Source organism: Anas acuta, chromosome 1 (genome assembly GCF_963932015.1).
Source record: "Anas acuta chromosome 1, bAnaAcu1.1, whole genome shotgun sequence".
NCBI classification, from domain to species: Eukaryota; Metazoa; Chordata; class Aves; order Anseriformes; family Anatidae; genus Anas; species Anas acuta.
The window spans coordinates 82,475,814-82,499,759 of record NC_088979.1 but is presented as its reverse complement, the minus strand read 5'-3'; the positions used below and the strand labels follow the sequence as shown (position 1 = coordinate 82,499,759).

Below are 23,946 nucleotides of genomic sequence, written 5' to 3'. Positions count from 1 at the left end.
TTCTTGAGAGGTGAAAGGTGTATTTGATATTTTATGCCAGGAGGAAAAGCAAAATAAATGTCCTGGGGCAGATTTTGCCAGCGGCAGAGCCACATGTGTTTTTGGATGCCTGATGTGCCGCAATACCTTGCTTTAACCCCAGGCCTGGTGGTCTGCACACACTGAGCCCCTCCACAGCCAACGCTAGATCTTGTCTTGCTTTCCTGCTCCCGGTAACTCTGCACAATGATTAGCAATGCAAATGCACTCACATCTTTTTCTGGTTTTAGGCCTGTTACTGATTTCTTTTTTGAACCATGGATACGTGAAGACTGTTTCCGTGATGAAAATACTTACAGGGGGATCCAGAAAGTCTAGTTTCTGACTCAGCTGAGTCAAATTTTTGGTGACTCTTGCACACCTGAATCGCAGGAGACAAGCCCCGAACCCCGGTGAGGTCTCACAGCCCCCTGGACAACAGGGAAGTGTCTCTGACACCCCAGAGGGACCACATGGGATGGGAACCAACAAAAGCTGTGTTGTTATCAATGTAAGGACAAGAGGCAATGGACACAAACTGGAACACCGCAATTCTGTGAAAGCATGGATTTACCAAGGGGAAATCATGCTTAACCAATCTGACAGCCTTCTCTGATGGGATGACTGGCTGGGTAGATGAAGGGGAGCAGTAGATGTTGTCTACCTTGACTTCAGCAAGACTTTTTACAGTGTCTCCCATAACATCCTCATGGTCAGGCTCAGGAAATGCAGGGTAGATTGAGTGGACTGTGAGGTGGATGGCAGAACTCAGAGGGTTGTGCTTTGTGGTGCGGAGTCTAGTTGGAGGCCTGTAGCTAGCAGTCAGTACTGTGTCCAGTCTTGTTCAATTTACACATCAAAGACCTGGACAGTGGAACAGAGTACACCCTCAGCAGGTTTGCTGACGACACAAAGCTGGGAGGAGTGGCTGATACCCCAGAGGGCTGTGCTGCCATACAGGGGGACCACGACAGGCTAGAGGGATGGGCTGAGAGGAACCTCATGAAGAAGAGACATGGAGCTACTGGAGCGAGTTCAGAGGAGTGTTATGAAGGTGATTAGAGGGTTGGAGCATCTCTCATAAGAGGAGAGGCTGAGAGAACTGGGCCTGGTTAGCTTGGAGATGGGGAGAGTGAGAGGGGATCTTATCAATGTGTATAAATATCTGAGGAGAGGGTGTCGAGAGCATGGGACCAGACTCTTTTCAGCGGTGCCCAGCGACAGGACAAGAGGCAAGGGGCACAAGCCGAAGCACAGGAGGTTCTGGCTGAATATAAGAAAACACTTATTTACTCTGAGGGTGATGGAGCACTGGGACAGGTTGCCCAGAGAGGTTGTGGAGTATCCGTCTCTGGAGGTATTCAAAACCCGCCTGGATGCCATCCTGTGCAATGTACTCTAGGTGACTCTGCTTGGCTAGATGGACTAGATTATCTCCAGGGATCCCTTCCCACTTCAATAATTCTGTGGTTCTGGGTGATTCTCTGGTTTACTATTCAGGTGGTCTCATGCTTAGGGTAGACTAATATATCATCTTCTGGACATGTGGTTTCTACCCTTAAGGTAGTTTTCCATTTGAATGGTTTTGTTCAAATGGTTCCCTCCAGTTTTCTTCAGAGAGAAAAGTGTGAAAATATTTTCTGGACAATCACATCTAAGAGTTGTTAGTTGCTTTTGTTTGTTTGTTTGTTGTTCTTCTTGTTTTAATCCTAAAACCTTTAAAGAACCTATATTAGACTCCAATTATTGCCCATCAATTTGGGAAAGACTAAAAGTAACTGGGGATTAGAGAAATTAAATCTCGAGAAATGCTGGGTCTTTCAGCTTTTTAATGCTGCTGATTGTGTCTTTCTGTTCTGTGTTCCATAAAAGTAATAAAGTTTAAATATTCTGTAGAAGTGATCTGTGATGGATGGTGGTAAGGAACCGATCAGGTGGCTCAGTTTGTCTATAGCATTGGAGCATTAAAAATCCCCACAGGAAAAGTCTTAAATATTTCCATCCATCTCACATTATGTATATATCATCTCGATCAGAAAGACGTTCTTGGTAATAAAGCTCCCCTATCTAGCTAGCTGTGAGCATGCTGCCTTCTGAGGGTTTCTCTTTAATGGATGGCATGGAAAACTCTTCCAAGGCCAAAATACGTGAAGGAGATTTATTAATCCTGTAGCCCTTGTCACTCATGATAACGTTTATAATCCATAAGCCTTACATCACATCTAACATCCCAAGTAACAAATGCATCTCTGGGAGATGAACAATAAATCCTGCGTGCACTCGGCTCCCTCCTCCTCCATCTCGATGAGGGTGTCCTGGAGTTGGTGCAGCTCCATCCAGCTGCCCTGGCTCCTCCTTGCTTCCTGCACTGGAGCCAGGAAATGTGTGCCATCCTTCTTGGGCAGCCTTCCTCCAAAGCCATCAGTATTTGTCGCTGTATTTGCAGTCTGGGTAGCGGTAGGCAAAGCGTGAATCACAAGACCGCAGAGGCTTCAGGAGCTCTGCCAGCTTTGCCAACGCCTCATTGACACCCTGGTCATCAGCAAGGCCATCCGCGCAGTGCTGCAAGAAGCTGTCTATTTTCTCCTGTACAGGTTGCAGGAATTTCCCCTTCAGGAGCTTAGGCAGAAGCTCTTGACACACCATGACAAGGCTCTGCTTCTCTCTGATGGAGTTACAGGACACAAATGCAGACTGGCAGTCCACAGTCAAGCAGCTAAATATATCTTTGTACTCCTGTTGGCCGTCGATCAGTTGGCTCCCTGTTAAAGACCATGAAAATTGTTGTTAGAAAGACGGGAAAAAAATCTCGGATAATCACATATGTCTGTGCCCCTGTATTAATATAGGGTTTGTTGCTGTCTAAAGGATACTACTATCTTTCAGCACAATGTATGCTGTGCTGTATCTGTGTAAGGGCTACTTTTCCCCTGAAATACATGTATTTTTCTGAATGACAGAGCTCTGCTGAATTGCCTTAGAGAGGAAGCAGAGAGGGATTGTTGGGTCAAACTGGTGCAGAGGAAATGAGAGGAATCAGAGCAGCAACCTAGAACATGGAGTTCCTACAGAAACTACCACAAACAGTCAAACCTGTAATTTTTACATGTTACCCAAAGTCATTAAATCGCAAAAACAGCTCCTCTAGCTGGAGCCAAGACAACCATAATAGCTGGTGGGACAAGAAAAAGAAGTCTGGTGGAAAATCCTCTGACAACGATTTCTGCATATTTGAGATGTGCTCAGCTGAACGTTTGAGCTGAGCAAAGGTCTTCTGAAAAGTTGAACATTCAAAATGAAAGTGTTAAATCAGTGGAGGAATGTCAGTTAATAAATAAACGACAGCAGGTGAAAGATCTGTTCTGCCTGTCACACCGAGCTCTCCTACAACAGACGCGCAGCCCCAGAGCCTGCTGAGTACCTTCCTCCTTGTCGATGATGCCCAGCGTGCTGGCATCCCGGATGAACAGATGCCCGTTGCTGAACACGCCGAAGGTGCCAGCGTCCACGTGGGTGAAGTAGAAGAAATAGTTGAGGTCGTTGGTGCCCATGGAGCGGAGGACGGCGAGGAGCTGGAGGGCCAGGTCGGCCGCCACCTCAGGGGCTGCCCCGAAGAAGTCTCGCAGGGGCTGGGTGCTGGCGCTGACCACCAGCCGCCCGCAGGAGCCCAGGTACCGCGGGAAGGGCCACCCCTCCACGTCAGGGAAGATCTGCCGGGAGAGGGGAAAGTGGCATCAACACCTGGCCCTGCTCACTGCGCTCTTTGCCATGAGCCCATCTCCCTCCCAGATGGCTTTGAGCGCATCCTTTGGACTTCCCAAGCAGCCGTGCTGGGGTTGTGCTTTGGTTTCTGGAGCCAGCCCACCACCGACCCTCACCACAGTGAGTCCCAGCAGCCAAGGGAGGCACTACTCTGCCCTGCGTTTCTCCCTTTTTCTTTTCTTTGGGTGATTAAGCAAGAAGAATCTGATATTTCAAGATCTGTTCCATGAGGGAGACTAACCGGAGAGTCCAAGGCAATAATAGATTTTAAATTCATGAAATTTTTAGGCAGAGAAGAGCTAAATTTAGGTTTCTTTATGCGACCTTGGATGGCTCCTTTATGAGCACTGCATCACTGAAGTCGCAGCCTGAAGGTGAGGTGGGGCCAGAGCAGTTTTTGCTGAGTGGCAAGACCGTGCCCAGCCATTTTGGAAGTCAGATGTGCTGGATGTTTGCTGCACGGGGGACACCTGGACAGGGTTTACCACATTTTTCTCACTTCTGCAGCACTGAGAGCTGCACCCTTGTGCCCCAGTGGGCTGTGGGCAAGGTGGCCAAGGGACCCCCAGGAGACTCCCCCGAGCATGAGCACCATTCCCCTCACTGGGCACAGTGTGGGCCCTCAGTGGTCTCAAGAAGAAGGAAGGTGTTGCCTTCTCTCTGCTTCATTATATCTCAAAGGGTTGCAAGCAACAGCAATGAGGACTGGATGTGAGGTGGCCATGGGGATGCTCCCATGGAGGTACTCACACAGTGAGAGTGGAGGCCACATGCCAGGAGGGGACCAGAGAAGCTCTCTGCCTTCAAACTCAGAGCTCAGTTGTATTCGGGATTGTACCAAACACCTCCTCAGAGCTGCACCCTGTCGTAGAGCCAGCTACCAGAGGTGTGCAAACATTAATAACAGCTGTGGCACACTGAGACTGGGAAATCTATGCTCCCCAAATCCACGTTCAGTCCCAACACTGTGTCTCAGTCCTTATGTGTTAATGTGTGTTCTCTTGTGCTTTGGATTTTATAAAAAGGCTGTGATTTTAAGTAATACATTAGCAATGCAAACATGACACTGAAACATCAGGGATGTGTAAAAACCTGGCTTTCACAGCGTGCTGCTGCAATAACCCATCTGGGCTCTGATTTATTTCAGGGGCTGGGCATCCGTGTCTCTCAGCAACTTCACAGGCTGGTGCAGGGAGTACTGCAGGAGCCTGCCTGTCTTCAGCCACCCATCTCCTCAGAAGAAACACGCTTCATGAAGGTCGGGGAGCGTGCAAAGGGCAGTCCTGGCAGCAGGGACTGGGGCATGGCTCATGCTTGCAAGGGGTGATGTTTCTAGCCAGGGCGGTACCTACCTGTAACAGGATGGGGTGTGAATTCACCGACAGCGTGTACAGGAGGCGCAGCTTGTCCCGGTCGGTGAGGTGGTCCATGTAGATGCTGCCGGCATCCGGCACCTCAGCGTAGCGCCGCACTATCCGGTCCAGGAGGCGCTGGGATGGGCAGCGTAGCATTGGGCTAGACAGGCCCTGGAGAGGGAGCAAAGCACAACATGGGCGTTTATTTTCCAGACTGAGATATCAAAAGGTGTTCTGGTACGGGGGCAGCTCTCTGCTCTGCAACACCACTAATGGGCACAGGCACATGGGGGACTCCACAGCAACTCCCTCCCAGGAAGAACTGGGGCAGCATCAGCCAAAAATACCCATTTGAGACAAATTCTGGAAATGGCTCGCAGTCTTCACAGCATGACCCTGGCCACCACCAGCCCCTTGTCCCTGCCTCACCAGGCAGTGCCAGCCCTGCCAGCCCTGCCGGCCCACGGCGGCCTCTCCCATTGCTCCTCCAGTGAGTCACTTCCCTCTTCAAATAATGTCTTCAGATTGCTTCCCTCTTTGCCTAGCCTATAAGCAGCTTTCTTGGAAATGCTCCCCGTTAAGGTCAGTAAACACGCCTTGAAACTGTAAATAAACATTGTACATGGGCACAAGCACAGGGTGCGTTATCTCTCTGATAAACTTGCGCATTAGCTCTCAAAGCCAAATTTGAATATCCTGAGCATGTTTTCTTGCAAATGCCAGCAACAAGTAAAGAATTGTTGGGCTAATGGCTTCAGCCATCACCATATTTCACCTTTCAAATTTGTGGCCTTGATTTGTAAAATTGTAACAAGCGGTCTACATCTGGGATAAATGGCATCTATACTTAGAACTTTGTTGTAGAAAAATACCTTTGTTTTAAAGTTTTAAAAACCAAGGAGAGGTGAGACGGGGAGGAGAATTCCCGACAGCAACGCAGAAATGCTGCCCTGCCTTTCCTCTGCTGGGGAGGGGAGTTGGACTTGTGCAAAACCTCTTCCTGCCAAATGATTCAAGTAGCCAAATTTGTTCTTTTGGATTTAGTTTCTCATCTGATGTCTGTGAGGCATTCGTCAGAGGACAGGGCACTTGAACTCATGTTTGCTGCCTGCCATTCTTCACACTGGGAGCAAAGATTTGAGTCAGGATCTCCCCAAGTCATTTGGTAGCTCTGAGGTAGGTCTTGCGCAGCCCTTCCTGCACGAGCTGTTCATTTGGCATAAAGCATTGATTAACCAGCCATGAGAAAAAAAATAATAAGAAGAAACAAGAGAAGGAGGAGAGTGCCACTCTCCTGTGCAGATGCAGAAGGAGGGACAGGACCTCCTGTGCCCACTCTTTTGCCTCCCTGCTGGTTTCAGGGGGGCCCAACCTCTCTCTCCTTGGCCATCAGTTGCATGGAGCAAGCCCTGAATGGTCAAAACTACCTGAAAAGCCCAATCCCTACTAGAGTGTTGATTTGCCAAGACCAAAGAACACTTTTTTCCTCCCACTTGCCAAAAATAATGTTCCTCAGTTCTAGCTACAAGCCTTCGTACAGTTCTGTACGTACACATACAGTGTGGCCTTATGAAGGAAATACATTTTCCACTAATTATCAGAAACCATGGGGGAAGGGAAGGGACAGTTATGGATTTCTGTCTCACTGCACTTGCAGACACATTACGGGTGACTCTGTCACTTTCCCTTTGGAGGAGAAGTGAGAAAAAATGAGCAGAACAGAATTGTGTTAAGTAAGAGAAACGGTGGAGAAAGTCTCTAGCAGCTCAGCGTGTATGCAAATATTTGCAGCCAAAGTTAGAAAGCTTCACTAGCTCCAGGAGTTTGTCATGCAAAAGCTGAGACCCTTAACAAGTGTACAGTAGGAACAGAAACCATGAGAATGCATAGAAGCTATAATTAGGATTTTTTCCAGGGTCAGAGCTTATCCTATGAACACAGATGCAGACATGTGCTGCACACAGTGATCGTGACTGCTCCTTTCCCATGGAACTGTTTTAGGGTTTTCATGGCTAAAGCAGTGACCGACACCTGGCTGGGGCTGAATGACGGCAGCATCCATACAGCAGAAAGGCAGCCGCAGTTGTAAAACTGTCAGACAAAAACTGCCAGAGGAAGAAAAATGTGAAGGTTGTATACTTGAAACACTGAAGATACTGATTTATCTCAGAACATCTCAAGTCCTTTCCAGCATCTTATCACCCTGGAGAATAAGACCTGACAGGCAGCCTGACATCTTGTTTGTGATTGATATGGAAAGCTTCTTATTTACTTTGATTAAATTCCTACATTCTTGTATCTGATAATGAGTAGTTCCTACAATGCCTACCTGCACTCAGCTATGATTTTTTTCCCTACTGCACAATATGTGATGTGTGTTAGACTCCTGTCCATGTGTACGTACGCAGATCTCATGCAGACATGCACAGAATCCAGTGGGACACAAAGATGACCTCAGGAAGACAAATTTTCTCCACTTTGCTGTCTTTTCAGCCAGCCTGAGGAAGGGCAGCACAGCCCAGGAGCACTGTTGCCTGCTGCCCCATGTGCTGCTGCCTGGTGAAACCAAATGAACAAGTTTGGGATTGGACCCAGGAGGAGAGAGCTGGATGTACATATTGAAACACTCACAGCTCCTGGCTGTTTGAAGGCAGGGGTTTCATTCACCCCCCCAAAAAAGAGAAGCTGAGGATGTCCAGTGAAGCCATGAAGCTCATCCCCGCTGCAGACACTCTTGCTGATGTCCTCGCGCATTTTCCAGGCTGCGCTTTGTAACCAGGGTTATAACTTTGCCCTGCAGGCCATCAGTGCTGAAGTTGGCCCACATTTTGTTGCTGCTCACCTCGAAGAGGGCAAACAAGCCCTGTATGGCTCACAGTGACAAAATCTGGCCCCAAGACATGGGCAAAGCAGCGTGTGGTGGTGCTGCCATGTGCGTTACAACAACACGGGCAGCAGCGCACAGCCCGAGCTGTGCCCAGCTCCTCTCCCAGGCCAGCGAGATTTTAGCAGTGAAGGCTTCGCTGCGTCTGACAAGTATTTTCGTTGTGGCGGGTGAAATAATCAGTGTGGCAGCTCGGATGGGAGCTGGGGCAGGCAGGGTAGGCAGCGCAAAGTGTAAAAGCAGCGCTTCATGGGCTGTCATCCCGATTCAAGGATGTGGAGGGCTGTTGTAATTCCCTGTTACAAAAGACAAAATTACTCGAGTCATTAGTTTTCCTCAGCGCCAAAACTGCAGGGAGGGGAGCACAGACACCCCTGGGTGACCACAGCATCATGAAATGGGGGCAGAATCACACTGGGCATCAGCAGCGTGCTGTTAAACACCTCCAAAAACACCAGGAGAGCAGTGGCTGCCAGTAAGCATCTGCAGTGACTTCTTGTATCCGCAGAAAGCCCCCTCCGACGGCTCGTGCTGGGTTGCCAGCTCGTGTTTGCTGGGTGCAGGCTGAGGTGCTCTGTGGCTCTCAGCTGCAAGGAGGTGGTGCCGGGTGGGCAGGGAGGCGCGGGGGGCCTTGGGCTTGGAGCATCACCATGGGCTTCCGCAGGAGCTCACGCTCATGCTGTGCTGTGGAAATGTCACTGCCGCCGGCTGCTTCTTGTTTCAGGCCGCTGTGAGCCCAGCAGCCATGTTACAGAGCACACAGTGCTTCATTGACACAGCCAGAGAGCCATGAAAACAGGAGTTTTCATGCAGTTCTGGGGCTGGCATGCACTGATCTCAGCCTTGCTGCAGCCGGCTGTGCCCTTTCTTCACTTAAAAATCCCTGAGATGTCCCAGGAAGCTTGTCCCTGGGTGTGTCCCCCTGGGCTGGCCCTTGGGGCTCACCCAGCCGCTATTTTAAACCTCTCTTTCCCCAGCCACGTAATTACGTGGGAACCTTCACCCTAAAATACCTGCACTGTTAGCTATGAAGAAGACGTACATAGAGTACAGACAGCATTGAGACATTTGGGTGGAATAATTGAGGGTGGGGCAGAAACACCCTCAGCCTCCAGGAGCCCCACTCCTGCCCTCCTTGGAGACAACCCCAATCCTTTGCCCGTACCAGCGCTGTCCCACCTGCAGCACAGGACACTCTGGGAGTCCACTTTGGGCCACGCAGGAGCCCGTGGGCTGCCCTGGTCTGGGTTTGGGGCCGGTGGTGGGGCACTGACCTGGACCAGGTCGGGGGTGAGGCGCTTGGCCCGCAGCCACTTCTGGAAGCGGTGCGTGCGGCGCAGGGCGCGCTCCAGGCTGCAGGTCTTGGTCTTCAGCAGGGAGGTGCAGATGCGCTTGTCCGCCTGGTCGTGCTGGTACTTGGTGGTCAGGCGGGTGATGTCGACCAGCCGCCAGCTCTGGGCATCGTCGGTGTAGTTGCCCGAGTAGCTGAGCAGGTAGCTGGGGGGCAGCTTTAAACGAGAAGAAAGCCAGGTGTCAAACCTGCCAAACCAAAACGAGAGCCCCACGGAGAGCGGGTTAACAAGCCTCGCCGACACCCACCGCGCAAGCACCACACAGCGTCACGAAAACCTCAGCAAGAGACGGCCCAAGTGATTTTGGGGGGTCCCTTTGGCACCGCTGGGGAGCCGTTTCCCACCCCAAGGACCACACATGCCCCAGGTAAGAAGAGTAGGTGCAGTAGAGTAGGTGATTCTCCAAAAGTGGTTTGGAGAGAATGCCTGCATTTGTTCCCCAGTTATGATATCCCTTGCTATGCCCAAATATCGCCATTTGGGCCATGTGAACAGCAAAAGTGAAGGAAGAAGGCTTGGGGCTTCAGTTCCCTGGGAACTCCTGACATTTTGAGATTTCTTGAAGCCTGTGCTGCAATGAGAGAAGTGTCCCCCCCCAAAAAACGGAATAATAACACTTTAAAGTACCCTGCAGAACAAAAACTCCAGAACATAAATATGTTTGGAAATACCAGAATGGGCCTTTCACTTTGACGTGGTGGCTTTACTCTGTGTTGATGCAGGAGAGGCCAGAGTATTTTTTTTATTATTTTTTTCATTAATCAAAATGCTAACGCTGAAACAAAGCTCGTGAAGGATATTTTGTTTGAAGTTTTCAGTGGTGAGTTCCAAGGAAAAGTTTAATGCCGTGACGTAGTGCTTTCCTTAGCTGCAAAATCTTTTCTGGTGAAAAATGCCAGCTTTCCTGGCCAGGCTGGTCCAGGCAGAGACCTGGCTGCCCGGTGTCACCCCAAGTCCAGGTAGGAGGAACCGCTGGAGCAAGGAGAGCAGCAACACCAGCACCAAATGCAGGCTGTGACCTCCACCTGCATGGGCACAGGGTCTCCACAGGGCACCCCCAAGGCGTAGGTGGGGGGAGTGTAGGGTATGGGATGGAAACAGGCATCTGACTGCTTTGCAGGTTCCTCTGCGAGATGCAAGAGCAGCTGAGCCCCGGCCCTCAGCCAGGCCAGTGGCTGCACGGGCTGCCTCCAGGCTCTCCTCATTATACACTTGCCCAAGTGCGTAAGAAAGCGTTTCTTAATTTAATCTCGCCATAAATTAAAGATGATGATAGCTCAAAACTGAAACAGGAGAGGCAAGGGGTACCCTTCAGGAGCAGCTAGCTGCCAGTAAATGAAAAGGCGTTAACGAAGCCGAGGGTTGAAGCTGATTTTTTCTTTTTGACCTCCAGCTGGGAACTCCACGCAGAGAAACTTTGAGGGGGTTAATTAGATTTACTTCCCTCTACATCTCCCCTTCAAATATCAGCATGTGCAACCTTGTCCTGATGCCTTCCCCAGCTCCTCTTTAGGATCATGCAGATGCTGGGCAGCTCAGCTGTCCCCAAAGGGGAAAACCCCTCTCCCCAAAATGTTCCCAGCAAGCCCGATGCAAACGCTGCAGGAAATTTATTCATTATCCCAGGCTGTTGCACCGACCTCATCCAATGCAACCGCTGGTGCTAGCCCTGCTGTGGCTCTTGCTGAGGGCATTTTGCCCAATATGAAATCAGAGCTTCCTTATGATCAGAGCGTCTGATATGAAAATAAACCCTTTCTCTCTCTTTTTTTTTTTTTTTTTTTTTTTTTTTGCCTGGTTTTGAGGCAGGACTACAGATTATCTGCTGTGCCTTACTTTGATTTGCTTTGCACCATGCCCCCTCCCAGCACCTAATCTGCAAAGCAGGCACACAGAGCCAGGCACGTACCGGAAAGGGATGGGTATGGGCTGGGGCTTTCTTTCTTTCCTCCCCCCTTTTTTTTTTTAAGTTAAGCATAAATGTGCCTTGTGACTTGGCTCCATGCTCAGGGGAGCTGACGCCAGGCAGGCACCAGCACAGAGCCACCACTGGTGCTGGGATGTGCAAAATGCCACACCGAGTGTTGCTCCGGGCACGAGGGGAGCCCTGAGGGAGCCGCAGCCTCCCTGTGCCTGGCACCATTTCCAGGCAGCCCAGCACTGGCCTGGCACACATGCTGGATGCTTTCAGGATTCGTCACCGAGCCATGCAGCAGCAGTAATCCAGCTTCGTGTGGAGCCGCGCAGCTCAGGGCCAGGTTGGGCTTTAATGAAGGTGCTCCGTGAGGTCTGCATCGAGGACCAACCCACCAGCTACAGGCTATAGATTGGCCCAGATCTGAATGCTGGAGAAAATCAAACTTGGTATCACTCAGAAAAGAGAAAAGCAAGTGTTTTGTTTCAGCCAAAATAACCTTGCTTGTATTTGGAGAGTTTTACATTTTTTTTTAATCATTAACATTAAATAAATTAAGTCTTAAATAAAAATAAATAAAGAAAGATCATATTAACAAATTGAAGCAATCCACTTTTTTCAAACTTCCTTCCCAATACTCTCAGCCAAGGCTAGCCGCCAACATTGGCGCAAGACCTCAAATAGTTTTGGTCGGCTCGTTTTCACAGCATTTTGAAAATCTGATATTTCAGTGACAACTTCTGCCACGCTCCGCTTTTGGGCCAGCTGGTGGGCAGGCTCTGGGAACGAACCCCACGTCCCGGTGCTCGCTGTTCAAGGGCATGCCACAGCTCCTGGAAGTGGTGGGGGGTTAATGAAGCGTGCCCTGCTGAGGACCAAGTGCCATCCACCTTTGTGAACACGGAAAAGGTAAACATGGAAATGGACAGCCCGCATCCCATTCACTTTGAGGCAGATGCAACTTCTGCTGCTGCCTTCAAGTTCTCACAGAAAACTCCCCAAAGCATAAGAACATTTCAGCCCTGCCTGTGCTGTAGCACACAGGTACCCGATGTGCAGGAGCCCCCGTGCCTCAGGCAGGTGCACGTCACTTTTGGTCTTGGTTAATACGCACGTGAATTTCTGCACATGGGTGCTGTTGTGCCTGGTACAGGACTACATAGCATGCCCGTATGTTTGTAGCTAACACAGCCCATTGGAACATGCAAAGTTAAACCCCCTCGCCTTTACTCAGCTGCTCACAATCAAATCCATCCAGTGACATCAAAACAAACTGATTTCTTCCTCCCCTCTTCCCTCCCCCCACCACTGCCTTGACCTCCTCCAGAGATACTCTCCGTGCCGAAAATTGTGCCTTTTACTCCTGCCTTCAAGTTACAGTTCTTGTCAGGTTTGTGCGGCTTTAAAAGCAAACAGAGTCAGAGCAGCAGTGCATAGACATTAATTAAAATACCCGGTGCTGTAACAGCAGCCCAATGATAAGTTACTTTTTGCATCGTCTTTCCTTAAAGCACTGGGAAACGCTAACAGGCAACTTTCAGGGTACCATGCAGAATGCCCTAAAAATCACTGTGCCGAGTTTCTGACCTTATTTCTTCTTTAAAGAATTTCTTGCAAATGGACGTCCCAATGCAGGCGTTGCACTTGTCGAGTCCCAGGAAAGTCCGGCCAAAACTGTAGCTGGGCTTGACGTGGGGCGCAGACGGAGACGCCGTCACTGCTGCAGCAGGGCTACAGCTCAGGGCCAAAACCAGCAGCAGCAGCAGCCACGAATCTGCAACTCTGGAGCAAAGGTGACATATCCAGCGCCCCATCTACAGTCACGGAGAGCTCTGCCTGTTGCAAGCCACCCCTCTCTACACTCCTGGCCCTGCCGCGGTGAGCCCCAAAACGCAGCCAGATGCGCTGGGTGCTGGAGCCCCGGCCGCAGCCCCCATCCTGCCAGCTGGTCACTGGCTCTATTGGCTTGAGGTTTGGGTGGGAAAGATACGATGTAGGGTGGGGAGAAGGAAACGCATGGAGGATGCAGATAACTTGGGTTGCCATGGCTACCTTTCCTTTACTCGCCGCAGCTGCTTCGGCCCCTGCTGACCCTCCCGTCAGCCGGCTGGGAAAACAACGCCAAGAGGTGCTCATCTGCGCTTTGTGCAGACAAATGAAGGATATCCTGCCGCTGGAGCAGAGGGCATGTGCGGGACACTTGGTAAAAGCTCATTTGGGAGGAAGAGCAGCGTGGCAGGAACGCACGCTCGACCAGAAGCCCAGCCCCTCGCGGTGCGTTATTCCCAGAGCCACATCTCAGGGCTCCTCGGATGCTTGTTAGGCTCGGTTTTCCCTCAGAGAAGCACCAAAAGTGCTGCCTGGTGGAGTGACCTCTTGACAGAGGTGTTTAAAACCGATCGCACAGCTGAGTCTCCTGCTGTGGACAGTAGGGTAGCCTGGTGCTGTCTGCAACACCCAGCTCACCTAACACCCCTGTGGCCATGTTGCTCCCACTTTTTGGATGGGCTGTGGAGGAGGGTGACCCTGCCAGCGTGAGGCAGGGAGGGAGGGCAGCTCTTTGAAGCACAGTCATTAATTGAGGCACCTGGGAGATCTGGGTTCTCCCTTTGGCCCTGCAGCCTGGAGGAAGTTGCTCCATCTCCCTGTGCATCCCTTTGAGCAAAAGGGAGATGCTGACATTCAGAGTTTGTCCACAGGGCACAGAGCAGCCAGGCAGGGATGATGAGCCCTGCTGAGAGGGCAAGGGATGCAGGGCACCCTGCCAGAGCTGCAGATGAAAGGGGCCGTGCTGTTCTGGGACACAAGCGAGCACATCCAGCACGCAGCTCTGCATTGCACCACATCCACGTCTGGCCTTGTACTCCGGTGCAAAGCTCTTTGAAAACCGCTGGTGAGAGCAGCCACACCAGAGCCAAACACCCACATCCAGCAGTTTATCCTTTTCCCTGGCCTTTCCTGTTGCTGGGACGTTGCCCCTGATCCCACTGCAGGAATCGTCCCTTTCCACTGCTCCCTGCCAGCAGCTCTGCATCACCGGCCAGCTTAGCACTGCTCCTACCCCGCTATTCCCTGGATGTTACCAAAATTAAACACCAGCAATCTGTTTTCATCTTCACTACGTAACGTATAAAAACCATACCCTTCAGTTTCTTAATATTCTAATTGCCTGCCTTCAGTCTCCAATTTTCCACTGAGATTTATGAGCAGCAAACTGGCTCCTGGCTGCCAGCTCAGTGCAGGAGCCCCGGCCTGCCCTGCCCCACAGTGACCCACGGAAAAGGGGAGGACTTTAACACATGCCCTTTCCCACAACAAGCACCATGTACATGCCAGTACTCTGGCCAAAAAAAAAACATTAGGTAGACAGCAGAGCTTCTTTTCAGTTCACAGTGTCTTGAAGGCCACGGTGTTCTTGCACTATTGCTTGATTTAGTACTATATAATGCACAATTATACTTTCCTCTGGTGCATCACACCTGCATCACCTTGAAGTGTTATAAAAAACAACTTTTTACTCAAGGAGTGGGAGCTGGCTCACCATAGCCACATCAGGAGCTTGCCACTAGCATTTGCACTTGGCCCCAAGACAAGTCATTCCTTGTTTCCTCAAGAAGATTTGCCCAACCTGAGCTGTCCCTGAGTACAGCTGATGTGCGTAGGAAACAGCCTTGAAAACAAAGCATAAAAATTAGTGCACATACCTCAGAGCTAGCCTAAAAATGGTGGCTGGGAAACTGCAGCTTGCTGTATGTTGAGAGAAGAGCTACATCACTGAAAGAAACCTCTTCTTGAAGGAGCTTTTTCCCTGCCCTCCTCATAATATGGCTTGTAGGTGTTGAGGTTGCATGGCTGTCTTGTAGACCCTCTGCCTGTGCCAGGTAGAAGTTGCAGGCTGGATCTTCCTTGCAGGGCCCCCAAAAAGCCTGGTCACTGCAGACCACGATGCAGGTCTCTTTGGAGGAGTACGGCTGAGTTTCAGAGAGGCCAGATCATGGCCAGGCGCCCAACAGCCTGTGGGAAAGCATGGGCCAAAATGCACAGAGCCAGGAACAATGCTAGGATTGCCGAGCGTTGTGCCTCCTGATGACCCCACAAAGCAGTTTGAGATAGGCTCTCCTATCCAATAGCATATATTTGCTGATGTGCCTAAAACTGGTCTGTTTTCCCCAAGTAATGATGGGGTGAAATGCACGCAGCTGGTCTCCACCCAACCCACCAACGCAACCCAGCTGTCCACCACCGCCTCTTTCCACCCCCGTCCCTCATCCACCTTCAACCAAGCGAAACAGGAGATGGCTTTGTAGAGCAGGAAACCTTGTGAACTAATTATATTGGCTGACCGATGAATTTTGGGTCACGGCTGCTCACTCCTTCAGAACAGGATGGGCGCAGAGGAGCAGGAGATGTGGCCCCATCGCCGTTCCTCAGCTGATGTCCCCATCGGGGTCCTCACGGCTCCTCACCTCCATATGCTGGTAGGGACCTGGCTGCTGGGGACACCCAGGAGGTGGGTTTTGGGTGCCACCTCACCTCATTTTCCTCACCATTCCCTCACCAGGTTTGCTGCTGCAAAAGAGCCCTCTCAGCAAGCACAGGGTTGCTCAGCAACAGAGCACTGCCTGGCGGGATGCAGGACGGCTGCATTGCTCTGCCACACGGGAAAGAGAGAAACACAGGGAAAAAAAAAATCAAACTTCTGCTGGAAGGGGAGAGGCTCCTGCTCTTCCTGAGGTCCTCAGTAGGTTGTGCCGCTCTCAGGGCCCCGGCAAGACCTTGGCGGCTGCACCGAGCGGCGGTGCAGGACGGGGTGGAGGTCAGTGTAGGGTGTGGTGCAGCAGGGCTGTTCTTAATAGAGGTTTTCATTAATCACATCCAGGATAATTGTTAAGCTATTGCCGAGCAACCAGTACGGACTTGATATCGAGCTGCTTATCATTTCCATCCCAGTTCAGGCTGGATGTGTGGATTAATAGCTAGGACGGCTTGACACATTTTCAATTCTTTCAAAATGAAAAAAAATACATCTTTTTTGAATGCTACAAAGCTCATAATATTTGGAAGGATGTGATCATTTCCTTATTCTGCATTTTTGTGATTATGAAAGAAACATCTGTTTTGAAGTGATCTGCAACACAGGATTTTTGTTCCAGTTGGACTGGAAACGGACAACTTCTGTTCTACGCTCTTGCTCTTCCAGCCCCGTTTCTTTCCCTTTTTCTTCTGAAAGATAAAAGAGAGGGGGAGAGGAGGAGAAGCAAGCAAGCCAACCAAAGCCACTGCCCACACTGTAAATGAAGGCAGAAAAAGTGGCCACCGAGGTGTGGGTGGTGCCGAACACCAGGGCTGAGTGGGTAGAGTGTGTTTTCACTTCCATTCGCCACGAGAAGATTTGACGTCATGAGCGTATGGATTTTTCTACATTTTGAATCAATGAAGATAATAAAACGCAAACAAAAATTTGACCCTTTCTTTGCCTCACCAGGAAATAGTGCCTGTTGTTTGATAAGCCTAGATATGATTCATCAGAATTGTCAATAATCTATTTTATTAATAATAGAAGAAAGCAGCTGCTGCTCTGTATCTACAGGATTTGTTTGATTCTCCCTGGCTCCATTCTGCTGCTGCAGAAGAGGAAGCCTGCTGTTCAGAAAACCCTGCCTCTGCACACTGGTAGGCAGCTGGAAGAAAAAGTCAGCTACAAGAAAAGCCTCAGGCTCTGTGGCCGGCAGATAAGGGCAGTTCTTGTTTGTGAGAGGCTGAAATGTCAGCACAAAAGGCCACCAAATGCTATCAGCTACTGTGCTGTCTGTGGCATTTAGGGGAGATCAGGCCGAGCAGCGAAAAGTGTGGAAGAGGATCCCGGATTTGGGCGCATCGGTGTCCGCAGGCAGAAAAAGAGATTCAGGGAGCTTGAGCCTAAGGGAAAATGACGGTGGAAAAAAAATATTGGCTGCAGACCAGATGCCTTGGCCGGGGCTGGGTGGTGCTGGTCACTCCCGGCACTATCCATGCGGGAAAGAGGCGAGGAGGAGCTGCCTGGAAAAGGAAAAAACTCCATGTCAAGGAGCATTTGTCCTCTGCTGGTGGTGGCCTTGCACACCCCAGCCCAGCGGCTGGAGCACGTTCAACCATGCGGTGCCTTACGCAGAGCCCGAGCACACAGTGCCTGCAGCCAAAGTGGTGGCACACGTGAGGCGTGATTTCCTTTGGCAGCACTGCAGCAGCGAAACAAAAGATCCCTCCCAGGCGAAATACATAAATTAAAAGGATCCTCTTCCAAGAGAAAATGAGAAACATTTTCATGTCATGCAGTTTTCCAGAAGAGAAAGACCTACCCGCAATATTTTTCTTGGAGAGGTGCTATTGAGTCTGTGTCCCAGAAGCTAAAAGGATTAAAAATAATGCAGACTTTTTGGTGTCATAACTTCAGATTTTCTATCAAATTCATCTGTAAGGCAGATGCAGGACAAAACAGGGTCATCTGAAATAAAAGTGGCATGGCAAGCAGACACGCCTGGAATGGGCTGGCTAATGAACCATGGCTTCATAACAGCTTCATTTCCAAGACTAAAGTGAAAGACATTTAAAATATGGGTATGAAAGGATTCCTTCTGAACTAGTTCACCGGGAAAAGAAAGAACTACAACAGTAACCATGAAAGAATAAAATATGGCAGATGCCTAATCCAGTGGCAGGCTGCTAGCCTCGTCAAACCACATTATTTCCTTGTAGATACTGATTGCTTGGCCCCACTTGGTTTCTGTTTGCCAGATTGGAATCTCTGATTTTTTTTTTAAATTTTTTTTTTTGAGTGGGAGTACATTTATCTGTATTTTTCATCAGCTGTATTACTCCAGCTGTCTGAATGCAAGGAGATGTGAATGAGAAATACATGAAGACTGCTTTGGCTAGCCTTGGGAGTGGTCTTGACCGATACCCAGTGTTAGGAAGAGGGAATTCAGTTATGAATTGAACTAATCTTACGAATATCAGTGTATATAGTACAAACACTACATGTGCACTCTAGGCAGTAAATTTTATTTTTACTGTGTACCAAAGGATACAATCTACTAGTCTTGAATGTTTTTGTCACCATGCAATTGCCGTTTGCAGGCTGTGATAGTTAAGACACTTTTCCTGCATGCATTAACCCTTTTTGATATTTAGGCAACAGTTACTGGTCTGTTGGGATCTGAGGTGGTACAGACCAGGTGCTGATGTGCACTAGTGCAAAAATTAACAGGTTCATAAAATCTGGCTAATCTGGGGGTGTAACTGGAAGGAGAAACAAATCAAGACATGAAAAAGTATAGATTTTCCTTGTATTTTTCATCTCTCTCTTAAAAGTCTGGCTTCTATTCTCTTCTGTCAACAAATTCGGTGTGTTGATATTTTGGTAGCTGGATGTGGGACCTAGGCCACCTCCCTTCTCTTTAACCATTTTGTCCCACCAGCTTCCTCCTTGCATTTTGTAAGAACAATTGAATGACAGAGACTCCCCCAAAGCCCAGGCAGACTGTTACAAGCTGGAAAGACTTTTTGTCATGTAAGCATTGGTATCTGTGGCTTCTGAGAGTGTGGAGCAATTGAGCATACACATACATTATATTTGTTTGGGCTTATGGAGGACTCAAGTATGTGATTCAGTGCTTTACTACATTGGGGTTTACATGTCTGGATCCAGATTTTCTGGGATCGGCACCAAAACCTCTGTTAATGAAGCAGGGTAAGTGAACCAATTCCCTAACCGTGACTTAATCTCGGATCAGGTTCAGTCATTAGCTCAAAGCAGATCTGAATAGCTCATGCTCCATGAGCCATGCTCAACCCCAGCCTGTACAAACTTTGTAACGTAGTCCCTAATGCTTTGGCTGCACGTTAAATTGCCTGTGTTATCAGGCACCTTTAAAGGCTTGTGACGTGTTCTCTTATACCTTGGCAGACTAGGAGGAGAAAAAGAGAAAAAGGTATATTCAAATCTGAATTTCAATAGGTTTCTAGCCAAGAAGGGGACCATATATGGCATTGGAGGAGAAATAGTCTAGAAAACTCCTAGAAATCAATTAGGAAGGAAGTGCCATTTCTTCTCATTGAGATACTTGGCTCCATGGCCTCTTTTTTACTTCTGTTTTTACCCTCCACAGGGAGCAATCCTGCATTTTAACCCTCCAATGTCACGCACTTCTTCCTTCAGCTGCTGCTTTTGCTGCTCCCATCTCTGCTTTCCCACTTGCCTTTTTCCCTGTGAAATGCCCGCGTGACACCGTAGCCTTCACGCTAGGTGGGTTCCCAGGGCACCAGCAGAGGTGGCAGAGCTGATCCTTGTGGAGCCCCTTTCAGATGAGATGCCTCTGTGAGAGGCATGGCCAGGCTGCTCCAGGACTCAGTGCTCGCCTCCGTCCCGGACACCCAAATGCAGGAAACAACAAAGAAGGGTGTCCTGTCAATGAAGGGACATAATCAGCTGCTCTTTCCCCCTCTCTGTTAGCTCTCCTTATTTAGTTATTTTTATCGTGACTTTCAGCATCCTTGAAGTAAATCAGTGAGTAATTTGATGATCCCTGTCAGAAAATGGAGCGCACGCACATGCACACACGCATGCACACACACACCTGCACGCGTGCACAGATTCACGAGGGTAGGTGGGCTGCTCTTGCTTGCATTCCCAGTGACTTTGTATCCGCAGTTCTGGCACCAAAGGCATCTGGAGGGACGAAATCAAGGAAGAGTTAATCTAAAAAAAAAGAAAGAAGCAAACTTTGCCTTGTTTGCAGTGATCTTACATCAGTTTCCATGGAAATGGAAGTAGAACAAGCCAAGAGCAGTGGTGTAGCCAACTTCAGCTGCTGGCTTCTAGTTCTTGCTTCTGTTTCCATGGAAATAGATGCCAAATCAGCAAAAAATAAGGTAACTAGTTTTAAAATACTAGAGTTTTAAAGGCTTGTCCTTATTTAACCTCAGTCAGGAAGATAGCTGGTGAGGGGAGGCAGCCAGCAACTGAGTGAAAACTTTCAGAGGCTGTTTCAGCTGCTGACTACTTGTTCAATTCTGTAGAGTGAATTCACAGAACAGCTACTGATCTTTAGGAACATCTTGCAATTTTTAGCTGTGCTGTAAAAAAAAAAAACACAGTTTCCTGTTGGCTTGGATAGTCCCAGTTCCTAGGAGGTCAAACTGACCATCAACTCCTTGCTGAGCAACCATGCAGCTGCCTCCTTAGACCTTCTTTGCCTCCAGCAGTTCAGACAGAGCCATGGTTTCCTCAGAGCTGCAACACACAAACTACCACCACTCCAAAAGCAATACTGTGTGCCTCAAAGATCCAAGACAGGAGCAAAGGAGGATTGACTTGGGGAATTCCTGACAGTGTTTCACAACAAACATCCAACTTTTTTTTTTTCTTCTAATCCGGGAAGACAAAATTTTACTGAGATAAAAGAAGTTGACCATAACTTATTGCTTATAGCAAAATGTGGATAGAAAAGCATGGAAATATGAACAGAATCCAACCAAAAAAATCTCCTGTAATTTTACGAACTGAAATTTTATCCAGAGCTCATTTTGTTAAAACCAACTTTAATAGTAAGCTGTTTCAAGGGTGGGGGGTGGTTTTTGATCCTGAGCTGTTGCTTGTGGTGGAACCATCTGCAAGGAAGAGCATTTCTTGGTGGGAAGTTTTCGAGGACAGGGATGAGAATTGCGTCCTCAGCCCCATTGTTCTTTGAGCTGCTCATAAATTGGGATTGTTCCCAGATATCCTCCACCTCCTTCTCCCCCCCACATCTCCTTTGTTTGTATGTTCCTCAGATATCTCTTTGACAAGCTGCAAATGCACCCTAAGACAATGGATTTTCTCACAGGTCACTTGTGGGCTCTTTTTTGGTAGTAGCATATATTTAGAAGCCAAAAATGTAGGTATATATTTGAAGAAAAAAAAAAAAAAACACCTTTTGGCTGGCATTTGTGGAGAGAGAAATGCAATTCTAATGAGTTGTTTCTTCATTTGCAGTATTACATTTTTCCCTTTAATGACACAAAATATTCTCTTGCAAGGGCACGTGCTTCACTTCACACACTAAGTATATTCCCTTGGGCTGCTGAGGGAGTAAATAAATGAAGAGTGCAGGCCAACCTAATTTTAAAGAAGTGGATCAGGCCTGGACTGGGGCCTCACTGTTGTTCATTTTAGACATTATAAGGAATGTGCTCATTTTCTGACTGGTTTCTGTTGATCTTCTTTGAAGAAATCCCAAGAGACATCAAGACCCTCAAGAAATTGCCAAAAAAAAATAGGTTTGTTTTGTTTTGTTTTGTTTTTCTTCTCCTTTTTCATAGGAATCCTTAGGTTGTGTTGCAAGGGGAAAAAATATCAAGGAAGCAATGGATAGCCAATTTATCCATTTTAAGGGGGGGCTGAGAGAGCCACTGCATGCTCAAGCGTTTTTAGTTCAACTTCCAGTGTACCTTTTTGATTCTTTTTACAATACAGCTCGTCACCCTCCAGGCTTGCACCAGTGTTTCTTGGCCTCCCAGTTACTAACCCAGGTGAATGTCATGCCCCTCAATGACTTGTAATGGTTAAATCACACAGGGAGTGCAAGCGGGAGCTATTTGCCAACTCCTCTGCAAACAGCTCATAGCACCATAGCATGACTCAAGGGATCACGAGAACAAACTTTAAGAACAGCATGCTTTGGAGCCAAAACTGAAAAAAAAAAAAAAAAAAAAAAAAAAGTGCAGGGTCTGACATGCGGTCCTTGCGGCAAAAACCACAAGCCCGCACTTTTCTATGAGTTTCGTAATGTTAGCACAGTGACCCTGCTCTGGCTGGCCTCTCCCACGAGGCATCTGATGGCTGGTTGGTGGCTGAATTACATGTAAGTGCAGGATCACATTCTCTGGGCAGGACTTAGGGAAACTCTGTCGGTGAGGTGGGTGCAAGAGCTGAGTTGCATTCATCCCTGGCACCCCATCGGGGCTGGCACCCAAGGGTGCCTCCGGCTGACCCTGCAGTCCTGATGGTTCTGGTCCAAGGTTGTTGCCCATCTCCTGTCAAGCCCTCTTGCCAGTGGACCCTGAGCGCTGCTTGCAAATTTTCTCAGTATCTGCAAAATTTAAAGCTGTCAGCTGTGATCATATCAGAATGAAAGGCGCGTCACCTCTGGTCTTTGCTCCTTCACCCGCGACTGGATAAAGCTGCCTTGCATATGGCTCACATCATGTACCTGTGCAGCTTTTTAATCTTTTTATTATTTCTGCTAATGGTTTTAATTCTGGAAGTTTTTGCATTTTAAGTGGAAAACCCGTGGCTTTCACAGCACAGATGGGAGATTAAAGCATCATAATCACAAAGCAGGGTCAATGAGACTTTTTCCAGGAAGATGCTAAAGGCATTATTTGGCATTAACAAAGAAAGGGATAATTAGAAAATATGCAAAGAAGGCTTTATTCCTGTAATTAATTTCAAAGTTGGAAGTTCCCTAGTGCTCTCCTGTTAGAAAGTGACAATACATGAGCCATTGCAGAGGAGAAATATCTTAATCATAAATCAAAACCAGGAAAAATTGAAACTTGTGTTTCCAGTGACTGTAAAAAAAAAAAGCTGCAGACAGGAGTTAATGTGTATTCTGACCCTACATGAAGAAAGTACAATTATAAATAAGTATTGACACGATATATGAAAGGCAAGAGGAGGATGTATCCAAACTTGGTTTCCTGGGAGACTGGGCATTCCTCTCCAGAGAAAAATAATGCTCAGAATTAACTCTGATAGCTTGAGGCTGTGCCCATGTTTGCAGCTGCTTTCTGGAACTAATTTCCTACAATTACTATCAGCCCCACTGATGGCAACAATGATGGGAGAGGAGTTTAGTGAACTTTTTCTATCTCCCATCATTTTAACACTGTCAGAAGCATTTCTGAACAAGTCTAAATAGCTCTTCGTGAGGAATACCATCAGCCACAGACATTGTCTTTATAGCATTGCTCCCATCTGGATCATCAACTTTGTAACAGGTAACCTTAACAATTTAATGTTCAGTGAGATCAAGAATAAGCAAAGGAAAATGGTTTGCACAGCTCTCTGTATAGTTTTCCCCTTCTGCCCCACAGTCCAGGGAAAATCAACCCTGTTAGCAGCTGCAATATTTTTTGGTGCAAAGCGCCCCACTTGTGAAGGCATCAGCCTTGCTGTGAGAGATGTGGTTAGATAGCTTTAGCACCGTTGTTTTTACATAGAAATCCTGGATCCCCTCAAGGCAGATGATTTTGCACACAGAACCAGGCATTTAATATGAAATTGTTTGGGGCTTTTTGTTTACATTGGCAGCTTTACAATTAGGCCTTTTAGTTTAATCTGGGTTGAACTGATATTGCTGGCTTGATTTTGTGGGTAGTGCTGGCTTGGTGGGTGACTGGTGCAGGTGAACACAATTCTCATCCTGTCTTCTCATACCATGAAGAATTCATGTCCCGCACAAGCTTGCAAGTTCACATTTGTATACATACTTTGGGGACTGACTGTAGAACAACCAACGTGCCAGCTGCGTGTAGTGTATAAATATTTATATATACCACCACCATTCACTCAGCAAAATTTTTGCACACATGCACACACATGATCTTTTTGTAATGACTTGTACGCTCGTTTGCTCATGA

At 48.3% G+C, this 23,946-nt stretch overlaps 1 protein-coding gene and 1 long non-coding RNA gene across 2 annotated transcripts; one reads left to right on the top strand and one right to left on the bottom strand.

The window, feature by feature from the left end:
- Positions 1 to 2,162: 2,162 nt before the first annotated feature.
- DIPK2B (divergent protein kinase domain 2B) lies at positions 2,163 to 15,489 on the bottom strand. Its single transcript, XM_068685608.1, has 5 exons — positions 12,874 to 15,489; positions 9,294 to 9,558; positions 5,133 to 5,306; positions 3,440 to 3,728; positions 2,163 to 2,780 (listed from the first exon to the last, which is right to left on the bottom strand). The coding sequence occupies exons 1-5, from the start codon at positions 13,098 to 13,100 to the stop codon at positions 2,440 to 2,442; spliced, it is 1,296 nt and encodes a 431-aa protein (XP_068541709.1). The 5' UTR covers positions 13,101 to 15,489; the 3' UTR covers positions 2,163 to 2,439.
- Positions 15,490 to 15,513: 24 nt separating this feature from the next.
- LOC137858192 (uncharacterized) lies at positions 15,514 to 22,237 on the top strand. Its single transcript, XR_011097567.1, has 2 exons — positions 15,514 to 15,764; positions 15,848 to 22,237. It is a non-coding gene; the product is annotated as an uncharacterized lncRNA (long non-coding RNA).
- The last annotated feature ends 1,709 nt before the right edge of the window (positions 22,238 to 23,946 follow it).